The 22,019-nt window shown below is 38.8% G+C and overlaps 1 protein-coding gene and 1 long non-coding RNA gene across 2 annotated transcripts; one reads left to right on the plus strand and one right to left on the minus strand.

Annotated features, from left to right (window-relative positions):
* Nucleotides 1-720: 720 nt before the first annotated feature.
* arhgap18 (Rho GTPase activating protein 18) lies at nucleotides 721-20,682 on the minus strand. The gene is made up of 18 exons (XM_067572032.1): nucleotides 20,329-20,682; nucleotides 12,148-12,394; nucleotides 11,066-11,204; nucleotides 10,174-10,256; nucleotides 9,810-9,962; nucleotides 8,974-9,031; nucleotides 8,352-8,470; nucleotides 7,129-7,200; nucleotides 6,881-6,974; nucleotides 6,469-6,560; nucleotides 6,283-6,360; nucleotides 5,979-6,138; nucleotides 5,703-5,785; nucleotides 5,394-5,600; nucleotides 5,039-5,173; nucleotides 3,130-3,251; nucleotides 2,958-3,013; nucleotides 721-2,546 (listed from the first exon to the last, which is right to left on the minus strand). Exons 1-18 carry the CDS (start codon nucleotides 20,448-20,450, stop codon nucleotides 2,455-2,457), a joined length of 2,112 nt encoding a protein of 703 aa, XP_067428133.1. The 5' UTR covers nucleotides 20,451-20,682; the 3' UTR covers nucleotides 721-2,454.
* LOC137169070 (uncharacterized) lies at nucleotides 12,306-15,191 on the plus strand. The gene is made up of 2 exons (XR_010924396.1): nucleotides 12,306-12,409; nucleotides 12,670-15,191. It is a non-coding gene; the product is annotated as an uncharacterized lncRNA (long non-coding RNA).
* Nucleotides 20,683-22,019: the final 1,337 nt, after the last annotated feature.

Here is a 22,019-nt window from a genome sequence, read left to right on the forward strand (position 1 = left end):
AAGTGAGAGAGCCTTATTGTCTTTTTTAGTGATTTACTAACATTTATAGCTACAGACTTGATGGCTATCATTTCAAGGATAAGGTCAAGTAAATGTAGAGTAAAAGGGTATTACAACATGTATGATTACCAGTCAATTTAACTAACTCTTTTAATTGGTATATTACAAAACAGTCAATTACATGGAAAGCATCCCATAAGTTTATTTCTAATACATTTTGTCCCTTCTGATTCAGTTGTAATAGTGCTGTAATAGTGTTGCATGATTGACTTCAACAGTTATCATATGGAGATGTTTCTATGCTGAGTTAACTTTGGTGTCTGACCCATAGTGAACCAGGGCACTCTGGCTCAAGCCTATAACCCAAGCCATTAGCGCTCTGATCATTTGACTAACTGGGGCCATTAATTCCCATTAAAGGAATTAGCTGAATGAAACAGCACATGGTATGAACCGTATATTTAACAGTGGAGGGGCAGGAGGTGGGGAGGAGATGATTTGGGGTAATCTGAAATACAAATACACACAAGGCCAGACAGAAACAGGACAACAATCCCTGTTTTTTGAAACTGACACTCAAAAACTAGTTATATTAAAACAAAAAACACAATTTTACAACCTCTCAGAGCTCCCAAAACTCTAAGACTGGTGATTACAGAGCTAACCACTATAATGTCACTCTATTCGGTCATTTGCACACAAAAGCATCAAACCAGCAGATGCGGTAATTAATAACTACATGTTTATTTACAGGCAGGTTTAGTGGTCATTTTAGAGACAGAAATAAGACAAAGACATCATCATTTGGAGAAAAAAAAAACATTCACAGTAAACAAGATGATACAAGGCAGGGAACGACGGAGACTTAGTTCAAAAATTGTTTGAAATGCGGCACCACAAAAGAAACATCCGTGATGTGTGACTTTGTGGTGCAGATATGATCCTCAACCGGCTGTGAGAAAGCACACAGAATCAGATTTTATTGAAAGCCAAGAGAAGCAAAGAGCATGTGCCAAAAAAGATAAAATGGGGATTTTCTATTATGGGCAAAATGCAACTTTTGCCAATGTTTAACAGTATATCCACTGATCTCCAGACAGTGAAGACTTACAGAGCCAAAAATCAAAATATAAAAGTTTTAGTGTCCAAATACTTGTGGAACACACCATGTGAGTGTGTATCATTTAACAAGGCCATTTAGTGCACACAGTCAGCAATTTATATCTTCAAAATTAACACCTAAGAGTCCATCAAATTTTTAAATCAATCAAGTCTTTGGTACAAAACTTGTAAGGCAACTAACTTATACGTGAGCTTGCACACAGGCTACATATTAAAATGTGGAAATGTTTTTTATTCACATTTGTCCACTGGTGTGCAGCAGTTTTTCAAAGATGGATTCACACATTAACACACTCAAACATCCACAGTTTAAAAAGTTATAGTGTACAGAGATATTCATATACCATTAAAACAGTGATGTTCTCATTGCGTGTCTCGGTTAGTTGTCAATGACGACATTAGTGGAGTCATTCTGACCAGTTTTTGATGGCTGACGCTCACTTTTGAGGTCCTCTCACACCTTCACTCCCTCATATGTAACTCACAGCACTGCGTCACTGCGTGTCACACCTCTGGAGGGCACCATGCAACTTTGGACCTCCTAAAAATCCTCCCATCCCACCTTCCATTCATTTTTCCTTTTTTTCTGATGGACCTTACACTTTTAAAACTTATTTTATGTAAATGATTCATGATTAATATGAATTTGATATTTAATTGCCCCAAACTGTATTATTATGCTTATTTGAGCTTATTACTGCGGACACAACTAAGTCATTAGTGGCAATAAATCACAGTATACAAGTGCAATACGTAAAAGTATCACAGAATATTAGGAATCACAATATTGAGGCTCAAGTGCTGTGACAAACTGGGAGAAATGCCTTATGTAGTTCCACCAGTTCCACCAGTGGTCTTACAGGAGAGCAGAGATGACAAAGTCTTGTGAAACAAGTGGTTTTCTTTTCACCTGCACAACAGGTACTTCAGAGTAGTGGTACGTCAATCCCAAAATTCAAATAAGTAGCATAAGAAAGGGTGAAAAATATCTGAATAACTATAAAGCTAAGGCCATTTTTGCACATAACCCTGTAATTTCCTGGCTCGTTTAAAAAAATGCAACCAGTATTACCAGACACACAGTTCAATGGTTTTCATTGATTTTGCCATTGGGATATTTGGAATTTTTTTGGTGGACATTGCCAGCCAAGTGTGTGAGACCATACATCACCACCTTTGTTAAAAGATCTGTATGCTACAAGTGAAGAGTCTAAATCTGTCCAAAACTGGCAAAAACCAGAGGAAAACAGGTGACTTCTCTTCTCAGTAGGACACTGTGGTGAAAATGTGGAGCAGTCCAGCATCCAGCAGGGCATTTTAATGAGAATGAGTTCATCGCTGCACAGCTTTGATGACCCATTCTGCTGTAGGGTTCAGCTGGATGAGGTCTTTCATATACGTTTCCCCATCTAGACATCTCTCCTCTGAGGAAGGTGCAGAGGAGGAGGAAGAGAGAAAGACAAAGACATGGTGTGGTTACTGAAAATATGATAGTTTGAGGCATGTTATCTACCAGCAGGATTTGTGACATCACGACTAGTTTGGAGCCAATCGTGGTCCAGTATGCAACTTATACAACTGTGATATGGAAACTTGAAGCCAAGATGTCTCCTACTTTTCAGAGAAGTAGGAGACATCTTGAATCCAGCAGTTAAATTTTCGAAACAAATAACATTTGCATATTTATAGATATTATATTTTAAAGAGGTAACTGAACTTTTTTTGTGGAAAAAAACAGACACTTTATTATTCCAAGTAGAGTATATTTATGTATCTGGTGGTGGTGGTGGTCTAAACATTGTAGTTGATCTGTTTTTAATGAGAGCAAGACTTACTGATGTTTCCACCAATCTCATAGAGACACAAATCTTCTTGTTTCACTGCCACTGAGCTAAGAGGACAAAGAGAGAAAGAAAAGAAGAAAAGAAAGTAAGAAAAAGAGTTAAGGACTCATAACCAATAATGAATGAAAGAGTATAAACAATGCTGTATGTATATTCACATTACCTTTCTTGGCTGAGGAAACGTGCTAATACATCAGCAGCCTGTAACTCTGCAGTTAGCTCAACTGCCATAGAGCGTTTACTGAAGTGTGGTGCCTGAATGCGGATAAAACCCTGTGAACTCTCCTAGTTATAAACACAGACAAACAGAGCGAGAGAGAGAGAAACATACAGTCAATCTGTAAACACTGAGATCACCATCCTCTTGAAAGCATCCAAAACACTTTCCTCATCAACACACAAACACTCACTCAACAAATCCACCTCAGGCAACAAAAGAATGTGGACTTGGATAAAATCTTACTCTTCTGTTTAATAAACTCCAGCCACCGTCCAGACCCCGCAGCACTTAGCTGAGCATGCAGGATCAACTGGTGAGGTTACGTCCAAGTTACTCATCTGCCAAAATATTGTCAATACGAGCAGATCCACCCTTACATGCTGCTATACTCCACCGGGTTAGCTGTCTTTCAGTATTATAATCATAGTCACATGTCTTCCAGAGAGCTGATTAGTTGTGACAATGCAATCTAGAGAATGCATACTTTCTATTGGTGATTGTTCGTTCTTGTCACCGGCGCTTCCAAGAGGAGATGAGATGAGACTGATTGCTAATCTGATGCTCATCTTTTTTGACACGAGGAATGAAGTGAGGTTGTAGGAAATTGTCAAACTATGTTAAACGTTCATAATAGCTGAGTGGTTGCTAATTAGATACTGCAAAATGAATTCAATTAGAGATGTCTCGAGTGATTGCTTATTACATCACGCCAATTTTAGGATCTGCATTCTTCAGTTTCATTTATTATGTATATGGTATTACCATGGAACCAGGAACTTCAGTATTTAGATTAAGTAGCTTGTGAAAAATGTGTGCCGAAGTCAGACGGCTACACCTGTTATTTCAATGTCAACATTGCACATATTCTGTGTGCTATGTAAATATAAGTATTGGATCTGACAAGGTATAAGCAGATACCCAATATTAAAAGAACTCAGATCAGGATTTGGGACAGAAAAACTTGATTGGGACATCCCTATTAATGAACAATGAATATTTACATGGAATAGTAAAAATCTCTTAGTGCACTGCTACAATGGGGTTAAATATCTTATAACTGATAAACTGAAAAAAAAACTGTATCTCCTTATAGGAACATCATTCTTATACACCACCACTAGATGTCCCCATTACTCAAGAGACTATATATACAATCAGTTTAAAGCTGTACTCTATATTACGACCTCAATGAGACAACCTTGCGATAGCAGACAATCAGAGATCTCTGCCTACCGAATTCTGGGGATCTCTAAATGCATGGTAGTTGCTTGAACGGTGGCGAGAACGGCCACTAACAAACCTACACCCTTTACATTTTGTCAAGGACACGCCTTACCGGAAATGATGCTCTCCCCTCATTCTCCTCCAAAGTGAACTGCATATCAATATGAAGGGCCGCCCTAAAGGCTTGGACCTCTGCAATGCAGGTTTTTGTTTTTTTTTAAACTCTAATTGTTTCTACCCAGTTTTAATAACGAAACCTGGGAGACTGTCCTCAGTCTCTATGAGCAAGATTGACCTGTGAGTCAAACTGTGGGAAGATCAGTTGGTATCAAATTACAGGGAAATCTCTGTTATGGCCTTGACCCTGAATAGACCTATCTTTTATTACTAGAACCATAAAAAACTCCCCTAACATATCTGAATCTATATTCAAATCCTTTTATATCATATACAGTATATTACTACATTCCAGACCTTTAATTCATCAAAACACCTGCAGATTACATAAAATGAGATGACATAAAATCATAATTACACCATCACGCACTATTCACCCTGAAAGAATGCTGACTGTGATATAAAGTGAGTCACTGCATAGCTATCACATTTATAAAATGTAATCTCCTACCTCAGGAACAGCTTTGTCAGGTGGTTTTTCAGTGGTCATCTTCTTCAGCAGCTTTCTTACAGCTCTCTCTTTATTCTGTTTCCGCTGACTTTCCATGTTTTGTTGTCTGACCTGGGTCAGAATGAACTTGGGGATCTAGATAAGACATACAGAATGGGGATTTGACACACCTAACGAGGACACGGTAACCCATCTTCCATTCATTGTGGAAAAACAAATGCTAGCTATATATAACCAGACTGCACTGACAAACACTACCTTCCATTGATTTCACTGATACTGACACAAAGTCTGCTAATAATGGTGATTTGAATGGCAGAGCACTTCAAGCTAATGGGCTCTTTTTGATCCTTACTGTCCATAGAAGATTCTGGTATCTAATCAGCAGCCGCACGATGTTGGCTGTGCTTGTTGCCATGGAGAACTCCTGTTGTTCTGTAACCTTGGAGCGGAAACCCTTAAACATGAAGATGTTGGGTGCTATGACAACAGACACATTGTTGAGAGTCATTTTATTCTTGGCCTGATGGTCAATCACACGCTGGAAAAATTCCACCAATGCCTGGTGAAGAAAACAGAAAATAAATTTAAAATAGAAAATGAGGTAATGCTTTATTGGTGGAAATCATACATGTACAGTAGCACCTTTAAAAAGTGTGTGTACCTTTAAAGTATCCCGATTGGCCTCAGGTAACAAAAGCACCAGCAGGTTCAAAGCCTGCAGCTGTTGCTTCTTTGTGGGGAGCTCTGTAAAGACACACAAGTTCAAAACACACACACACACACACACACACACACACACACACACACACACACACACACACACACACACACACACCGGGAAATGCTTAATACATGTTTTAAACAAATCATTTTCCATTAATGTGGCTGTAAAGCTCTCGTTATCAAAGTCAACCGCATGGATGGGTAGTATACATACTGTTGACAGCAATAAATGCGTTGAGGTACTCCACAGTCAGTATTGGATGTGGTAACTCCCTGATAAACAGCTTCAAAAGGCTAGCAGCATCATGCTGTTTCAACTGTTGCCATGGAAATATGCCGTCATAGAAAGAGGACTCTAGCTCCTGACACAGTGACTGGATTAAGGACAGAAACAGATACACACAGGCAAGCATGTTACACAACGTTATCAACTTAAACAACAAGTCAGGTGACTAATGCAAACAATCATGATGACACATTTAAGTTTGTGAAATTAAACTGTTAGGACTATTTCCCACCTTGACTCTAGTGGCTGCTCCAGGGATTCGAAGCAGCCCCTCTGTGTCTAATCCTTCCTCCTCGATATGATTGATAAGCTATGGATAAAAGAGAGAATGAGTTAGGATAAGATAAGACTTTATCTATAAAGTTGGACACACTGGTAATAATGATTACGGGACAATGTGACTAGCTATTGTGCTCACCCTCTGCAGTATGAATGGCACTTTGGTCCCAGGAGATCTCTTCTGGTCCTGATCCAATAAAGTAACAAGAGGAACACCGAATAGACCGCTTTCTACACAAACAAAAAGAAGTTAAGTCTCTAATCTATCTATGGAATGTACAACTATAGTTGTTTACCCAGACAAAACAGTAATTTATTCTCATTTAATTCATTTTGACATTTTAATGACTTTGTGTATGTGTGTCAGTGTTTGCTTATCCTGTTAGTGTGCGTGTAAATGCTTTCATTTGTTGTTTTTACTTTTAATCTCTTCATCACTGTATGTGTTTAAGTGCTCGATACTGTTCGTGTGGGAAGAGAAAACATAATTAACTTAAGTTTTTTTAACCTTCAGGACTATCCCCGTTCCATGTCGTGTGTGTTGTGTTTACCTTTAGTCTTAACTTTGACAGCTTTGTGCGCCTTAAGGTCTATCCCAGCTGTATCAAACAGAGCAGTCATCTCCACAAGCGCAAGCCTACGCACCTGATACGAGCATGAAGAACAGAGATGTTTGTATGTTTTGGATATCAGATAGAAACAACAAAGGGATGTTTGTCTTGCAAAGGCTTATCAAAAGATAAGCGGACACGCACATACATGCATCCACAGATCATAATATCCTGTCATGTCACATTACCTTTTTCATATCCAGAGGAGACAGATCTCCTATTCTGGTCTGACCTGTTTTATCTCGGAGCAACTTAAAGTTCTAGAGAGGAAAAAAAAAAGAGAGAGAGAGGGAGAAGGTTGGCATCAGTTACTGTGGGAGAAAACAGTGGGAGTACGCATTGCACCAAATTAATTTCTGTCTGTATTGAATTTTACATTTGCATGATGATTGTGGATTGTGTAGTGCTGAATTGACTGAATTGTATGAGAGTCTTTTTTGAACACAGGAAGGTGGAATTGGTCTGTTAAACCAGCTTTAACCACCAGATGTCACTTCAGACTGGAGAGCTTCACCTCTCTCTCTCTCATTCACACACACACACACACACACACACACACACACACACACAGTGCTTTCTACTATAATGCAACACAACTCTGCCAGTGTAAAATCCAACAGTACATACTCTATTCTGTATGTTTTATGGTGTTGGATTGCAAACTTTATGTCTGTCATTTATAAATGGATGACATTTATATTGTATTTGCTTCTCATTCACACACACACACCCAAACACACTCACGCTAATGGCATCAAACTACCATACACTGGCCTAACTGTATAATAAGATTATAAGGCCAAATTGGTCATCATACAAGGTCTGTGAATAAATAAAACAACACAATACATCCTGACTAAAGTATAACTTCAAATCACCATCTGTTAACACAAGCTGTAGCCCTTAAATAACTGCTGAGCACAATGTGCCATTTTTAAAAACCGTAGTTATAAAGTTAATCATTTCTTGAATATGAAGCTTCAAGACAAAGATCCAATTCCACCAATTCCAGCTAATAACAAACCTACCTTTTTTCACAATTAATCTGATTATATTACATTCAGACGCAACAAAGGCAAACATTTTGTCACCATGGAAACCTAAAAAAATACATAGTGAATAATCAGTGTGCAATCTTGTCTTAAGTGTCATCTATTTCTGGTGTCAGATCTCTATGTGTTTAACTCTCTGGTAAACGTTGCTCTAAGACAACTGATAAGTTATCAATACACGCCTTAATAAAAACTTGCCCTACAGGACACTTACATCAAGACAGCAATTCAAAGTGGCTTTATATGGTAATGTATCAAGCTGCAACACTGGTTACCTGCATGGATCAATCGTGATTACACTGTAGGAGTGAGGAAACATGCTGCACAAATGAGGAAGTGTGTACAGGTTAGTGACTCACCGGCAGTTTGTCATCAGGCGAGTTCATGCTAGTGGTGACCTTTAACCTTTGATTGTTGTCCCTGTAACTGAGCGCCTGCTCTGAAAACGCCACTTCAACGTTCATTACAGTCTCCGTTTCTGTCGAGACGCAAGCAGAAAAAAGAAAATTAAAGCTGCGACCACACAAGTAGTTTAGTGCAAGTGTGTTTATGTAGGTGAAGTGCTGCTGTATATACAGTACACAGAGATATACAATCAAATGTGTTTTACTTCGATTTAATCTCACAGAGTTTGAGTCACTTTAGCAGAAAGAGGAAGACAGAGAGGCCTGCTAAAACTACTCTGTTGGTGAATAAATGCACACTTTTGGCTTTAGTTGACATTTTACCCATTTTACAGTGATGTATTACATACACAAATTCATAATAAATCTGTGTTTATGACTCATTCTAATGCTGTGTAGAAAAAATAACATTTATTTGTATTGTTGCAGCATATATATTTAAACTTCATGTGAGATTTAATCTGTTCTATTTCTAAAATGTGTCTCAGAGTCACTAGGCAGAAGTTTATTTGGGCCTCAGCTTGTCATTCACCACGCTGACTCACACTGTGCGTATGTAGAAATATGTTGTACATACCAGCTGATGTGACATCTTTTTGTCCGTTCTCACTTCCCCCTTTGCCAGGCTCCTCATCCTGCAGCAGACCATACAACACAGGGACATATTGTACACTGTACAGCACACAGTGTAATGTTCAACCACTCACATATTCACACAGAACTCCCCCTCCTCATAACACATCTTTCCATGTTACATATTATCTTGTTAGTTAATTAGTGGACAAACTGTGTGTCTAAGTTAAAGAGGATGAGAGACTCCTGGTTTATAGCTGCTTATTCTGCTGACTAGAGTAGTTTGTAGTAGCAGTGACACACTTAATCCTGCATGAATCAATACCTATATTACTGTATATACATATTATATAAGAATCCCAGCATCATGTATTAAAGGAACTTAATTTTGCAGTAGTGGAATGGGATTTGGTGGTATAACAAAAAACGCTTGGTAATTGGTTAGTAAGTACCACAAAACTGGAGAAGTGACAACAAAAGCAAAGTTGGCAAAGTTGTGACCACTTCCTTTGTGGTAAAAAAAAAAGGAAATGCCTACTTTGTGTGTTGTGGTAGGATGTTCAACTCATGTAATTGATTTTTTTTCACGTCATTTATTATTCAGTGTGATTTTGTTACCCTCATAATCATTGCTTACTGAGATTCTCTGATGGTCTTACAGTAATTAAAACAGTTCTGAAAGTAAAACAGTACTCAAACGATTGAAGGATTGAATTTTAAGTTGTTTTTTTTTACAGTAAACGAAACAAAGCAGCTAACACCTCTAAATGTAGTTGTTTCACATGTATACTCACACATTTTTATCTCAGATAAAGTGTGTGTTTGTGTGCATGTCTTAACCTTTTCCGGAGGTCGGAATATATCCCTAACATCGGGAACGTGTTGTCGGTTGCGTCGCCGTAGCAATGTCTGCTGTAGTGTAGTCACACGCCGTTGTACGGCTGCCGCCTGAGTTCTGGTCAGCGTCGACAGAAACACAGCGTTGTCCTCTTCCTGTCGAATATCAGCATAAGATATTAGTCAGTAGGTGTAATATCTATTTTCAGTCATACTGTTTTGTTTATTACTTATGTAACAGGTTCTAAATCACTGCACATGTAAAAATCTTGAGTCATTAATATGAACTGTAAATATGAAGCTGATAAACTATGACTTTATCTGGTATCAGGTGTAACTCATTCAATAACGGATGGATAATTGACACCTGATCCTGGTCAGCTGCCAATGAATCATCGAACAACCGTGCTAGCCCCGCCTCTGTAAGCCACGCCTCCTCCTGCTCCCCCTCTGAAAGAGAAGATAAGAGGAGAAAATAAATAAGTGAAGATGAAGGACTTTTTAAAAAATGTGGTTGCTAAGCTGGTACATAACTTTCTTGCAAAAAAAAAAAAAAAAAAAAGAAAATTGAGGGACAGAAGCCTTCATTTATCTCCATGTAAGACACAGAGACAATTCTACAGGTGCAGGAAAAGGAAATAAGTGACCACATGCAGTGCAGGACACACATACTATTCAGGAAGTGTATGTTTGCTCCAGAGAACAATAGTCCTCATAAACAGGCTAAATAAGACTGACAGAAATACACACTGGAATCACATACCACATGTGCAAAAGCCAGTCTGTACAAGTCTGAGATGGGTGAGTTGATTCTCAGCAGTAAACAACTCAAAGAAATCTTTCCAGATCTGATTCTGGCACAAAAAATATGGCACTAACATTTTTTTTTTGGTTGAAGTCGTGTAGACAATGAAAACACTGCATTATGTAGTCATTCTTTTCCATTTAATTTCATTTCTTTCAATTTCTGTGTCGATTGAATGCAACTTTTATGAAATTACTGGTTTAATTTTGAATAATCTGATATTTACCAGAAACACAGTTGTTGAGTTGCTAAATTTCCATGTCTAGAATGACACACATGTCCCAACAAGTCTAATCAACGTTGCTACTGTGATATCTTTTATCTAAAGTAGAAAGTTCTCAATGTGAGACACACTAAATGTGGAAGGACTGTCTGTACACACAAGCAAATGCAGGAAAAGAAAAGGCTCATTTATCTCTCTTTCAGGTCTGTCCATGGACACAATGTTTCCTACCCTCAGGAATTTTCTGCTGCTCCTCCTCTTGCACTTCCCCTTCTCCTCCACCTTCTCCCCTCCCTGCTTCTCCTCCCGATCGAGTGATGTTCTCTACCTCCTTCCAATAGTCATCCATCTCCAGCTCGTCCAGAGAGTCCTGCAAGACGTGCAGACACACAAAGACTAATACATTCAGAGGGGGATTTTATCATTTACAGTTTCAAGTTCCCTTTCCTGTTTCATATCGTGTTTCTGTTCTGTACAGAAGTAGATTAATTTTGAAAAAAAAAAAAAAGAAAAGACAATCGCTCCTATGTGCCAGATATGATGCATCGAAAAATCACAGCCAGTCTGAACAAGTCTCAAAAGGGGCCGGCTGAGCACACTTAACACCTATGTTACATAAACCACCTAGAATTTAAACAGACCCCTGAGCCGTCCTCTCTGCCTTTCCAAAAGAAAAGGGCATTTAACTTGAGTTAATTTGTTGGTTTACTACCAAGTCTCCATGCTGTTGCTGAGCCTAAACTCATTCTCAGGGCACTCAGCATACATATTCTCCCGGAGTGCTAACAATCGTTTGCCTGCCAACCAAACCACCTGTAAAATTTTAACAGTTACAATTTAGCCGTTTATAGCAGACATTGTTATTCAGAGTCGGTACAACAGCAGAAAAGGTCGTAGCCTGTGAATCCCACTGAGGCAAAAATCACAAGTGACGACAATAACTTGCTGACCACTATAAACCTAATACAAAGGCGTTATTATTATGGAAGGTCTGAAATGTAAAACCATAAAATAGTTTGATAATGGAACTATTTTAATTGAAGAAATTGCATTCTTTCCTGAATGGTAAATGTCACCTTTTGTTGCTTTTAATTTCTGTTTGGCAGGCTGTAAACTAACGAATGAAAGGGAAAAACTGTCCTGATGATGAATTTATTTTAATTTAGTTGGCATCTCTTTTTCATGTATTTCCCATAAAGGCAAGACTACAGTACGAATCTGTCACTTTAAATGATACGCAGCAACAGCATTTTTGGAGGAAACAGAAGAAGAACGTGCTATTGTTAGATTAACGAGTTGAATTCACTGCCTACCTGAGAGTTGAAGCGCTCACATGTGGGTCGGGGCCTGAGCCTGGAATTGGGACTATGCCGGGGGCTGGAGCCAGGCTTTGGGCTGGAGGAATGCTGAGACCTGGAGCCCGGTGCCGCACTCGGATTGGGGAGGGATGATGGGTCGGTGCTGGTGGGTTTTGTACTGCTGGTGGTACTGGCGGGCCCGGATCTGTCTCCATGATGTGTGTTCTGGTTCTGTTGAACAGTGTAGTGGCCTGTTCTGCGGCTATGAGAGAGACAGGTACGTCAGACAGTTAGAAAGACACAAAATCTGGTGATCATCTGGTTATTTGGCATAATCCTGACTAACACAGGTCAAAACTCAGCCAACATACTCATAAGCTCTTGACCGAAAGTCACACCCAAACATAAATGTGCACTTTGCACCTCGTTTACCAAAGATATTATAATTGTTGCCTCATGCCAGCACCTGTCATAAAAATATTTCTGGCTTACAAATGTTTAATTGTCTGTGATCTGATTGTGTTTGTTTTTTTTCAGTCAAGAGGTCCAATGAAGGGATGTGTAGGCTGCCTGTTTCAAAAGACTGATTTCCGGATGCTAGTACGCCTTTAACGTTGTGTCAAGAAGGCAGAGATAGCTGCTGACATGGAAAGTGAGTCAGACAGACAGAAGTCAGCCAAAGACTCCTAGTAAAGTTGAGCCAGCACTATGTTGAATTCCCAGCCGCACAGCTAATGAGGACAACATCTGCAGGGACTAAGAATAGCAGCATGGACTTCCCTTTGCTAGCTTAACACAGCTAATACGGCATATGAGCACATGTTAGCCTAGCTAAGACAGAGTGGCTCCTTATGGTTCAGTATGGTTCCTTCATAAAATGTAACCTGTAATGTTTGTCATTCTGTATTTTTTGTTTATTACACACACACACACCCACACATATAATGATGATCAAATGCAAACCTAGTGAGCTCCAGTCACCTCTCACCAACATTTCATGACTATTTGTTAACCAGTGAGGCCTCCACTGTTTTATTGTTTTTTTTTTTAAAGACATATTCAAAAAGGTCTTTGAATCTTTGAATCTTCTAAGGCACAGATTAACACTATAGAGCTACTAAATCTAAGTTCAAGTTTTCTGGGGCTTTTAGGAGGAAAAAACCCTTTTTTTTTTTTAAAGGAGCACTCCACCCACCAATTTTACACTTAAAGGTCAGTTTACTTGTCATGGGGAATATTCATCTAGTGAAAACTTATGTCTGTGACTCTGGAGCTTCATCAAGTCAAAACAAAATATCATCTGATGATCAGGGTTATCTTTGTTTGGGCTTGGAGACTAAATTAGTATCAGAAACTGGACACATGGAGTTTGCATCATGGGAAATTCAGGATCCAGACATTTTTGGATTGTGACCAATTTTAGGGACTAAAAGTCAGGACATCTCAGCCTCAGCCATTCTTTAACCTTAAGAAGCACACAAAATGCTTATTGTTATGTCAAAACCAACATTTAATGTTAAGTCTGAAGCTGTATCTAATGGATGACACAAACTTCAAAGCTTTAATATTTGCCAGAGGTAAGACAATTGTTCCATAGAAGATCATTTGCTCAACAAGTAGCATGCAAATGTATTTTCCCTCTGAAAAATTGCCCTGCCTGGATGCCTTTACAATTGCCTTCAACATCTTTTCTAATTCATTCACTCTGCAACGTGTCCACAAACATGCAACCAGGGTAACACTACTGCTGCTAATACAACCATTAGTACTGCTACCACTGGTTTTAGTAACTTCTGAAAAATAAGCAACAAAAAAACTGGTAAAGATGATATAATATCATCTCATTAAAATGTATGACCCCATGGAATTTGGTGGAGTTGTGCACAATAATAATAATAATAATAATAATAATAATGACAATAACAGAAGTACAAGTATGTTTCTGAAACATATAGTGATGGTATTTCTTATTTTGTCAATTAATTTGCAGATTATTTTCTCTTAATTGATTCATAGTTTGGCCTATTGAATGTTAAAAAACAATGAAAAAATGTCATTCACAATTTCTTGGAGCCCACAGTGGTGTCTTCAATTTTGTCAGACCAACTGTTCAGAACCTAAAGATATCCAATTATCAACGTTATCAAGCTATATATTGTGTGTCAAAGAAAAACAGCAAATTCTCATATTTAAGAAGCTGGAACCAGAGAATATTTGAAAAACTACTTCTCATTTATCAAAATAGTTGCCCGTTAATTTTCTCTCCATTGACTCATCGACTTATCGTTGCAGAAATAAAGGAAACACAGTAAATTAACCTGTAAGATTAACTGGAAAGTCAGACTCACAGCATCAAGTTAATGTGCTGTTGTATTAATTAATTTGGAATTATCAGCAGTATTACACTAAGGATTCGTGCTGAGCCAAGGCCACATACCACAGCGGACTTCCTGCCGCACACACATGCTGAGCACACACTTATGAAGCGATAACAACACTGGTAAATATACCACACACACACACACCTTGGTCTCAATTTCAAAAAGAACATCAGTTATTTAACCAACAATTGAAACCACAGCAATGACCTCTTGCTCTCCTTCCTTCCCTCTACCATTCTTTTATTTCCTCCTTCTCTCGTAAACTTCTGTGTTCTATATTCTGTGTCGACTTCTTGTCTCCTTTTCTATTTGGTTCTCTTTATTTTCACCCTTTCTTCCATTTCCTCCCTTGATTGCTCTCATCTCTTCTCCTATCCCCTTCCATTGAGACTTAGTCAAAGCTCTGTAACATAAAACATGCAGAAACATGCTCTCTGACTCCTATCTGTCCGTTTATGTTTTGATAGTAGTAAAGCTCAAGGTCATCCTCTCTTTCAGTAATGTTTTCATTTGCAAGGAATGGCAAAAATGTTCTTGTATTCAGATAAACTTGAGAAGATGTGTTTACCTTGGAAGCAGAGTTAAACCCGGCAGAAGCAAAGAAGACCTAACAGAGGAAGTTAATGATTTACCTTCACCCAGAGCTACAGTGTAAAGAACGGCTGACTGAAGCATAAATCAGAGATCAGCAATCACATGCATACAAACATATTAGCACACATATTAGTTTGTCAGTGCAAATTACTGAGGACATTTAGCTGTGAAGTTTTCACTCAGCTGCTGTATGTTTGTATGTATACTTGCTTAAGCCTGCAGTGTGACACTTGGTTACCAATTTGTTCACACTGACCGATATTTGTACCATTTTCAGCCATGCTGGTGGCGCAGATCTAAGGATGATGATGCCAAGTCTGTCAGTTGGTCGACCAGTTTGCTCCAGAGTGAAACATCTCAAACACATGCATGGACTGCCTTGAAAATTTGGAAAGATATTCATGTTCACCAGAGGACGAATCTAAAGCTACAAAGATTAGTCAAGAATAATAATTAACTGTTTTGAGTAATTTTTTTAAGAAGAAAATGCTAAAATTCTCTGATTTCCAACTTCTTAATTTCAATACTTTCTGGTTTCTTTAGTCTTCTTTGGGTTGTGGACTGTTGGTTGTTGGTAAGGACAACGAAAACAACCTCCTGATCACATTCTTCATATATGTTATAAATCCACTACAATTTCGTCGTCCTGTTTTCCATGAAGTATTTCTGTAATTTGCCTTTCTTGATCTATTCTGTACATACAACATCTACTTCATGTCTGTCCATCCTAGAAGAGGGATCACTTCTGTTGCTCTTAATGAGGTTTCTTCCATTTTTTTCCTTGTAAAAGGTTTTATTTGTTTTGTTTTTTTAGGGTGAACTAAACTTAGATAGTGAACATTGCCTCACAGAGCAGCCAGCATGTTTATAGACTTTAAGTGTGGTTCATATAGACCGATGGATTAATAAATACTGTACTGTTGTGGCAGTTTGCAGGTATTTTTTTTAGTGTGTGAGCCCAAATCTGTCTGATACACAACAAAAACCCAGAGCTGACTAAAGAGAGAAGTAGTTGCGACCTGTTTTAAATTATCTGATTGGCTAACACAACCATGCCTCATTTTCCATTTAACCATGTTAAAAATTAAGCTTTGCAGTTTCCAGTAATCGTTGTAGACAACTGTCACTCATTTGCCAACCTGTGAAATCAGTCAAAAACAAGACGGGTGTGTTTCCTCTGTGTGAGGAGATCATCATACTGAGATAGTTTTTGGAGTGCAGCTCTCCTAGTTCGTAAGCTGTGAAAGTCAGCATCTGTGTGCTAAAACACAAGTACAAAAATGCAAAATATTCAATCTTTTCACACAATGGTACAGATGACTTTGCTCTCTTTCACAACACCCTTGTGCCCTTGTGAGTAAAACAAACACATTTTTTCTCTGGCACACTTTCACACGTGGATACACAAATGACCTTACAGAGCCACAGCTGTGTGCGATTATTGTACTCTTTGTACCTTTATCCACACACCTTTTTTTATCAGCCGCTTAGAGCTGCCAGTACAGATGAAGTGTATGTGTGTGTATGTGTGTGTGTGTGTGTGTGTGTGTGTGTGTGGAAAGATGTGCCCTTTAAGGTGCATAGAAGGAAACTTTATCACCCAGCAAGGAGCGAGTTCAGCACAGATGAGTAGAATATGAGTCAAGACCTGAGGAAGTGAAGATTATTTAAACCCACATGACCTGTACATGTTTCCATGGAAGCACTCTAGTGACACATCTCCCGACTACAGTGAGACATTTTCACACCAGGACACATGAGATGAGACTTGGGATTCACATAAAAACGTAAAAACAGGTTTTAATATTAAGAGAGCGACAGTGGTGGAAAGTAAACATTTATTCCAGTACTGCACAAATCTGAACTTTTCCTTTGAATATTTCCATTTATGCCACTTTATACTTCTGAAATTCTCTTTTTTTTACATTTTCAATGAGAAATAGCCTATTTCTCTTTTTAATCCAAAACTTACTTTACAGATGTAGATTTTGTATGCAAAACACATCATTAATAAAACATAATGTTTTAACATGAGTTCAACCAACTGCAACATTAATATACTGCTTAAACTGCTAAAATACTCAACTAATATATAAGTTAATATGCAATAATTTCACATTTTGTCCTGTACTTTTCTTTTTGATACATTTTGCTGATAATACTTCCCTAATTTTACAGTATTTAAGTGGATTTTTGAATGCAGCACATGTAACTGTAACAATATTTGTACACTGCGGTTTCACTACTTTCACTTAAAGCAATAGTTCAGTGTTTTTGCATAGACCCTTATGACTTTATTGCTTAGAGTTATAGGAGAAGATCCATACCACTCTCACGTCTGTAAGCTAAATATAAAGCTATAATCAGCAGCTGGTTAGCCTAGCTTTGCATAAAGATTGGAAATAGCTCTGTCCAAAGGTTACAAAACCTGCCAACAGTACCAGCACCGGCAAAGCTCACTAATTACTATACAGACATGAGAGTGGCATTGATATTCTCATCTAACTCTCAGCAAGAAAGCAAATAAACATACTACCCAAATTGATGAACTGTTCCTTTTAAAGGATGTGAGTACTGGAGATAGATGTGGTTAGCCATAAAGTGAACAATGGACAGCTGAGGAGTTTTAGCGGGCAACTAAGAGAGGGAAAGAGGATGAGAAGTGTGTGTTATTCCCGTTCAGATCAACAGGTGCCAGCTGCCCTCTGTGAGAGACAGAGGCTGGCTCTGTTCAGTCATACACACACACACACACACACACACAGTTACTGGTCTCAGCAATGACCTAATGGTTGAATAAATAATCTGAATCTACACTGCGTACTCTGCTTGATCCTCCATCCCGAAAGTCTGAATCAGCTGGATGCCTCTCAAGCCATCTGTGTCTGATTATTCTTCTGCTCACAGTGGTTTTGAGTCCTGTTCATCCGGACAGGTGCCCCCATTCAATCCTACAGTACAGAGCGGAGCAGTGTGCAAACTAAATTCCACTTTATGAGTTTATGTCTGATGTCATGTATGTAGTGATGCTTTTCACAGCTCCTCTTCCTCTCTGCAGATGTCATTTCCTGCGCAGTACTATATTGCTGCTGCAGGGGTTTGTGGCTTTATTAAGTAAATATATCTGAAGCATGTGTGTCCGCTTTTTTTTTTTTTTAGATCTCACATTACATACGGATGTTTGGGGAAGTGCTGGTTCCAACATGACTGTAGAAAAAACAGAAACACACTGCCCTTTAGCTAAAAGCTGAACCTCTGAGACCTCTTCTCAGAATTCCTCCCAGCTCCCTGAAATAACAAAAAAAAAAAAGGCCTCCTTGTCCAAGACTCCCAGCAGACATAACCTGAGGCTCCTTTAGGTCAGACGTCCACTGCTGAAGCAAGGTCAGCAGCTTTCTGTCTGTCTGTCTGTCTGTCTCTCATTTCCTGACTAGGGGAAACAATGACCACAACACTAAGCCTTCACAATACAACCTAGACAGTACACACACACACACATACACACACACACACACACACTGCTGTGGGAGGTGAGACAAAGGCAGGCTGTAATGTGATGCTGTTTTTTTTTTTTTCTAGCTTGCCGGACAGGCCATCTGGAACACACACACACACACACACATATAAACTGTACATACACACACATATACACTCAGAGACAGGTGTGTCTCTACTGTACGTCAGCTGGACTGTTGCTGGACCGCAAGTTGTTTACTTTTCCCAAACCGCGGTTGTTGACGGCAGTTGTTGACCGATCTAAACATGCAGAGGAGATGGACACACACACACACACACGGCCACCTCATCCTGGACGAATTTATAAATAAAAGAGTGTAACTGTACTGTTGTTTCCATATGAGCTTAGTTCCCCCTCAGTGGCTCCTCTGCGACTGCACCTTGTAAACTATGGCTCCAGACTCAATGGGTATTTCCCTTGTTATAAGAAGCTGGCAATCATGTCATGCAAACAACGAGCCATAAACAAAAGCAGCAATAACACACTAAGTTTCACTCCGACAACAAAATCCAGACATGACTCTGTCAGTATTATAGATGCGTATTGTTACATGCAGAGAAGTGACAAATAAAAGAACCTGAATGAATGAATGGATGGAGGAACATAACAAATACAGATGCTTCCATACATGTCACAAAGGCTCGCTGAACACCTGTGGGAGATTTTGGAGAGGCATGTCAGATGGCACTCTCATCAAAACCCCACATGAGGTGTTTTGCTGTTTCATCCTGCCAGTAGAGACTTGTATTATCAATGCAAAGGGGGCACTAAAGCTGTTCTGGTGTCTCGTGGTGGCCCAGTACCTTATAAGACAGGTTTTTCTTTTAGTTTTATTCCCTTTTAACTCCCTGTGGCGCTCTAACCTGCTGCTATACACTACACAATAACAGAATGTGACCCACTCTTGGTTTTAAATGGATCCTGACAGTTGTTTTTTGTCCCCATAAATTTAACTGCAACTAAGGATTATTTTCATTATTGATTTATCAGTTGATCATTTCCTCGCTTGACCAAGACATTCTGGTGGTTATTTTGGTCTTTAAAATGTATAAAACTATCTAACAAAACCCAAGATGGCATCTCTAAGTCTCTTGTTTTGTCTGACTAACAGTCCAAAACAAAATATATGCAATTTACTATTACACAAAAGAGAGAAAAGTAGCAAATCCTCACATTTGATAAGCTTGGACCATCAAATGTTTGACATTCTTGATTGAAAAATTACTTAAATGATTCATTATCAAATAGTTGCAGATTAATTTTCTGTCAATTGACTAATAATTTAAGCTCTACATACATTTAAACCACAGTCCAACAAAATAAGGACTATTTTATACTGCAAACACTGAACTGAACACTGAGTCAGACAGAATAGGCTGCATTTTTTTTTTTTTTAAGGAAAATATTATCCTTAGACTTGCAGACTACAGAATAGTCCTGAATTCAGCCTGAGCCAATATAACAGTCAAGGTTAAAATGCTGAGCAGCTGATTAGGAAGGTGGTAAAGGAGAAACATAAGAGGCCAAGGGTGGAGTTTACAACAACTGCTTACTATAGGTGCAGCTAACCAGGTAACATGTTTCCCTACAGCTTTCAAGTTCAAGAAATGAGGTAAATAACACTTTAACTGTGACCTTTGCCCTCTCTCCCTCCCTCCCTCTCTCTTTCTCTCTCTCACACACACACACATATACACCCCTCACCTGGGCTCGTGGTCCTGGGCTGCGGGACAGGGAGCACACGTTCCAGTTTTCGGCAACATTTCGGCGTTGCTGTGGTAACCCGTTAAAACCACTCCCTGTGTTTGCTGCTGTTGCCGACTCATGTTTCTCCTCCTTTTCTCCTTCCTTCTATTTTACACACAGCTGACATCCAATCGATGACTGATAGGTGATCGATCTGCCTACCTATAGATCTCTTCACCGGTCTGTCTATCTATCTGTGCTTTCCATCGTTGGGTTGTTGTGTTGGAGACTCATTCTGACATCAAACTCTCCTCTTTCTTCTCGCCTTTCTCTTCACAACTTGTGTGACTGACGGTCTGAGCTGAGGGCAACAGGCAGGGCAGGACGGGGGGCTGGACTACAGATGGAGGACTGCATTGGGATTGGCTGACACCGCAGGGGCAAAGTTTGATAGGTGGTAGCGCCCCCTACTGCTTGAAGTGTATCTACCACTGCTGCATTGTGTTATCTTTCATAGTATCCATTGTTTTTCCATTTTTGGGAGAGTGTTTTCATGAATGAACTTGATGCATTTCTTTATTGAGTTCACATCCACTTCATGAGCTGCTAAATAATGTACAGAGCAGTCAAGCAGCTACAACACACATTTTTTGTTGTTTTGGCTCTTTATTCCTGCACATTTGGGTTGAATGATGGAGATATATGAGGTTAAAGTGTGGACATGCTATTTTAAAGTTGTTTGGGAGTTTGCGTCCATATTTGGTGTAAACAAAGTCCCCCACATTTTCTCTTCAAGATGCAGCCAAAGAACTTAATGTCCAAGACAATGTGTTTCACTTGCTTAAGACCAAACTGAAATGGACTAAAGTCCTACATGTCTATATTTGACATGTACGACTGTATGTAGGTTATTTGCAATAAAATGCTCCTCCTTCTGAAGAATGGTTTCTTTCAGTGTCTTAACCCTTAGCTACATACTGTTTATATTGGGCCCTTCACAGTATCTTCCATAATTAGTCTCTATACCAAATTTCTGAACCACAAACCTATTTTTCATTCATAAATACTTCATCAGTCTTTAATAAATGGGTGATTATCCCTTGATTAAGCTTTCAGAGAGCAGAGAGTGTATTAGTTTATGTAGAAAAAAACACTCACAGTCACACTATATTATGGTACGATGTACTTGAAACAGCCATAATGATTTTATTGAATGTGAAGCAAGCAAAATGTTGTTGAATGAATGAATTTTGAATAAGTGTGGGTCAAATTTAACCCAGAACACCCTCTACATATAAATAAAAAAAGTGTATCAGCTGCACAAAAATAAATAAAAGTTGAAATATTTCCATTTCTGTGTAGTCTGAGTCACTTTAGGAAAAGTCATAATATGATCAGACTAAAGGAGAACAGTGTTCAGGGTGTTTATACTGCTCTCAAGTGTAAAAATGGGTTAAATTTGACCTGAACAGTGTGAAAGGGTTAAATGAGTGATGTAAAAAAACGGAAGCATCTTTAAAAAGACTGATAAGGAGGATGTGCAGTGTAACTACTTCACATACTATTGGCCTATTTAAACTGTTGCCATGCATCATATTATTATCATCAGTTTATCATATATTCTGCAGGTCCTGCACAGGAAATGGTAAAAACTGTCAGATAAATGTTACAGAGAAAAACAGCATAGTAATCAACCTAAAGAGCAGAGT

Source organism: Thunnus thynnus, chromosome 18 (genome assembly GCF_963924715.1).
Source record: "Thunnus thynnus chromosome 18, fThuThy2.1, whole genome shotgun sequence".
Classification (NCBI taxonomy): Eukaryota; Metazoa; Chordata; class Actinopteri; order Scombriformes; family Scombridae; genus Thunnus; species Thunnus thynnus.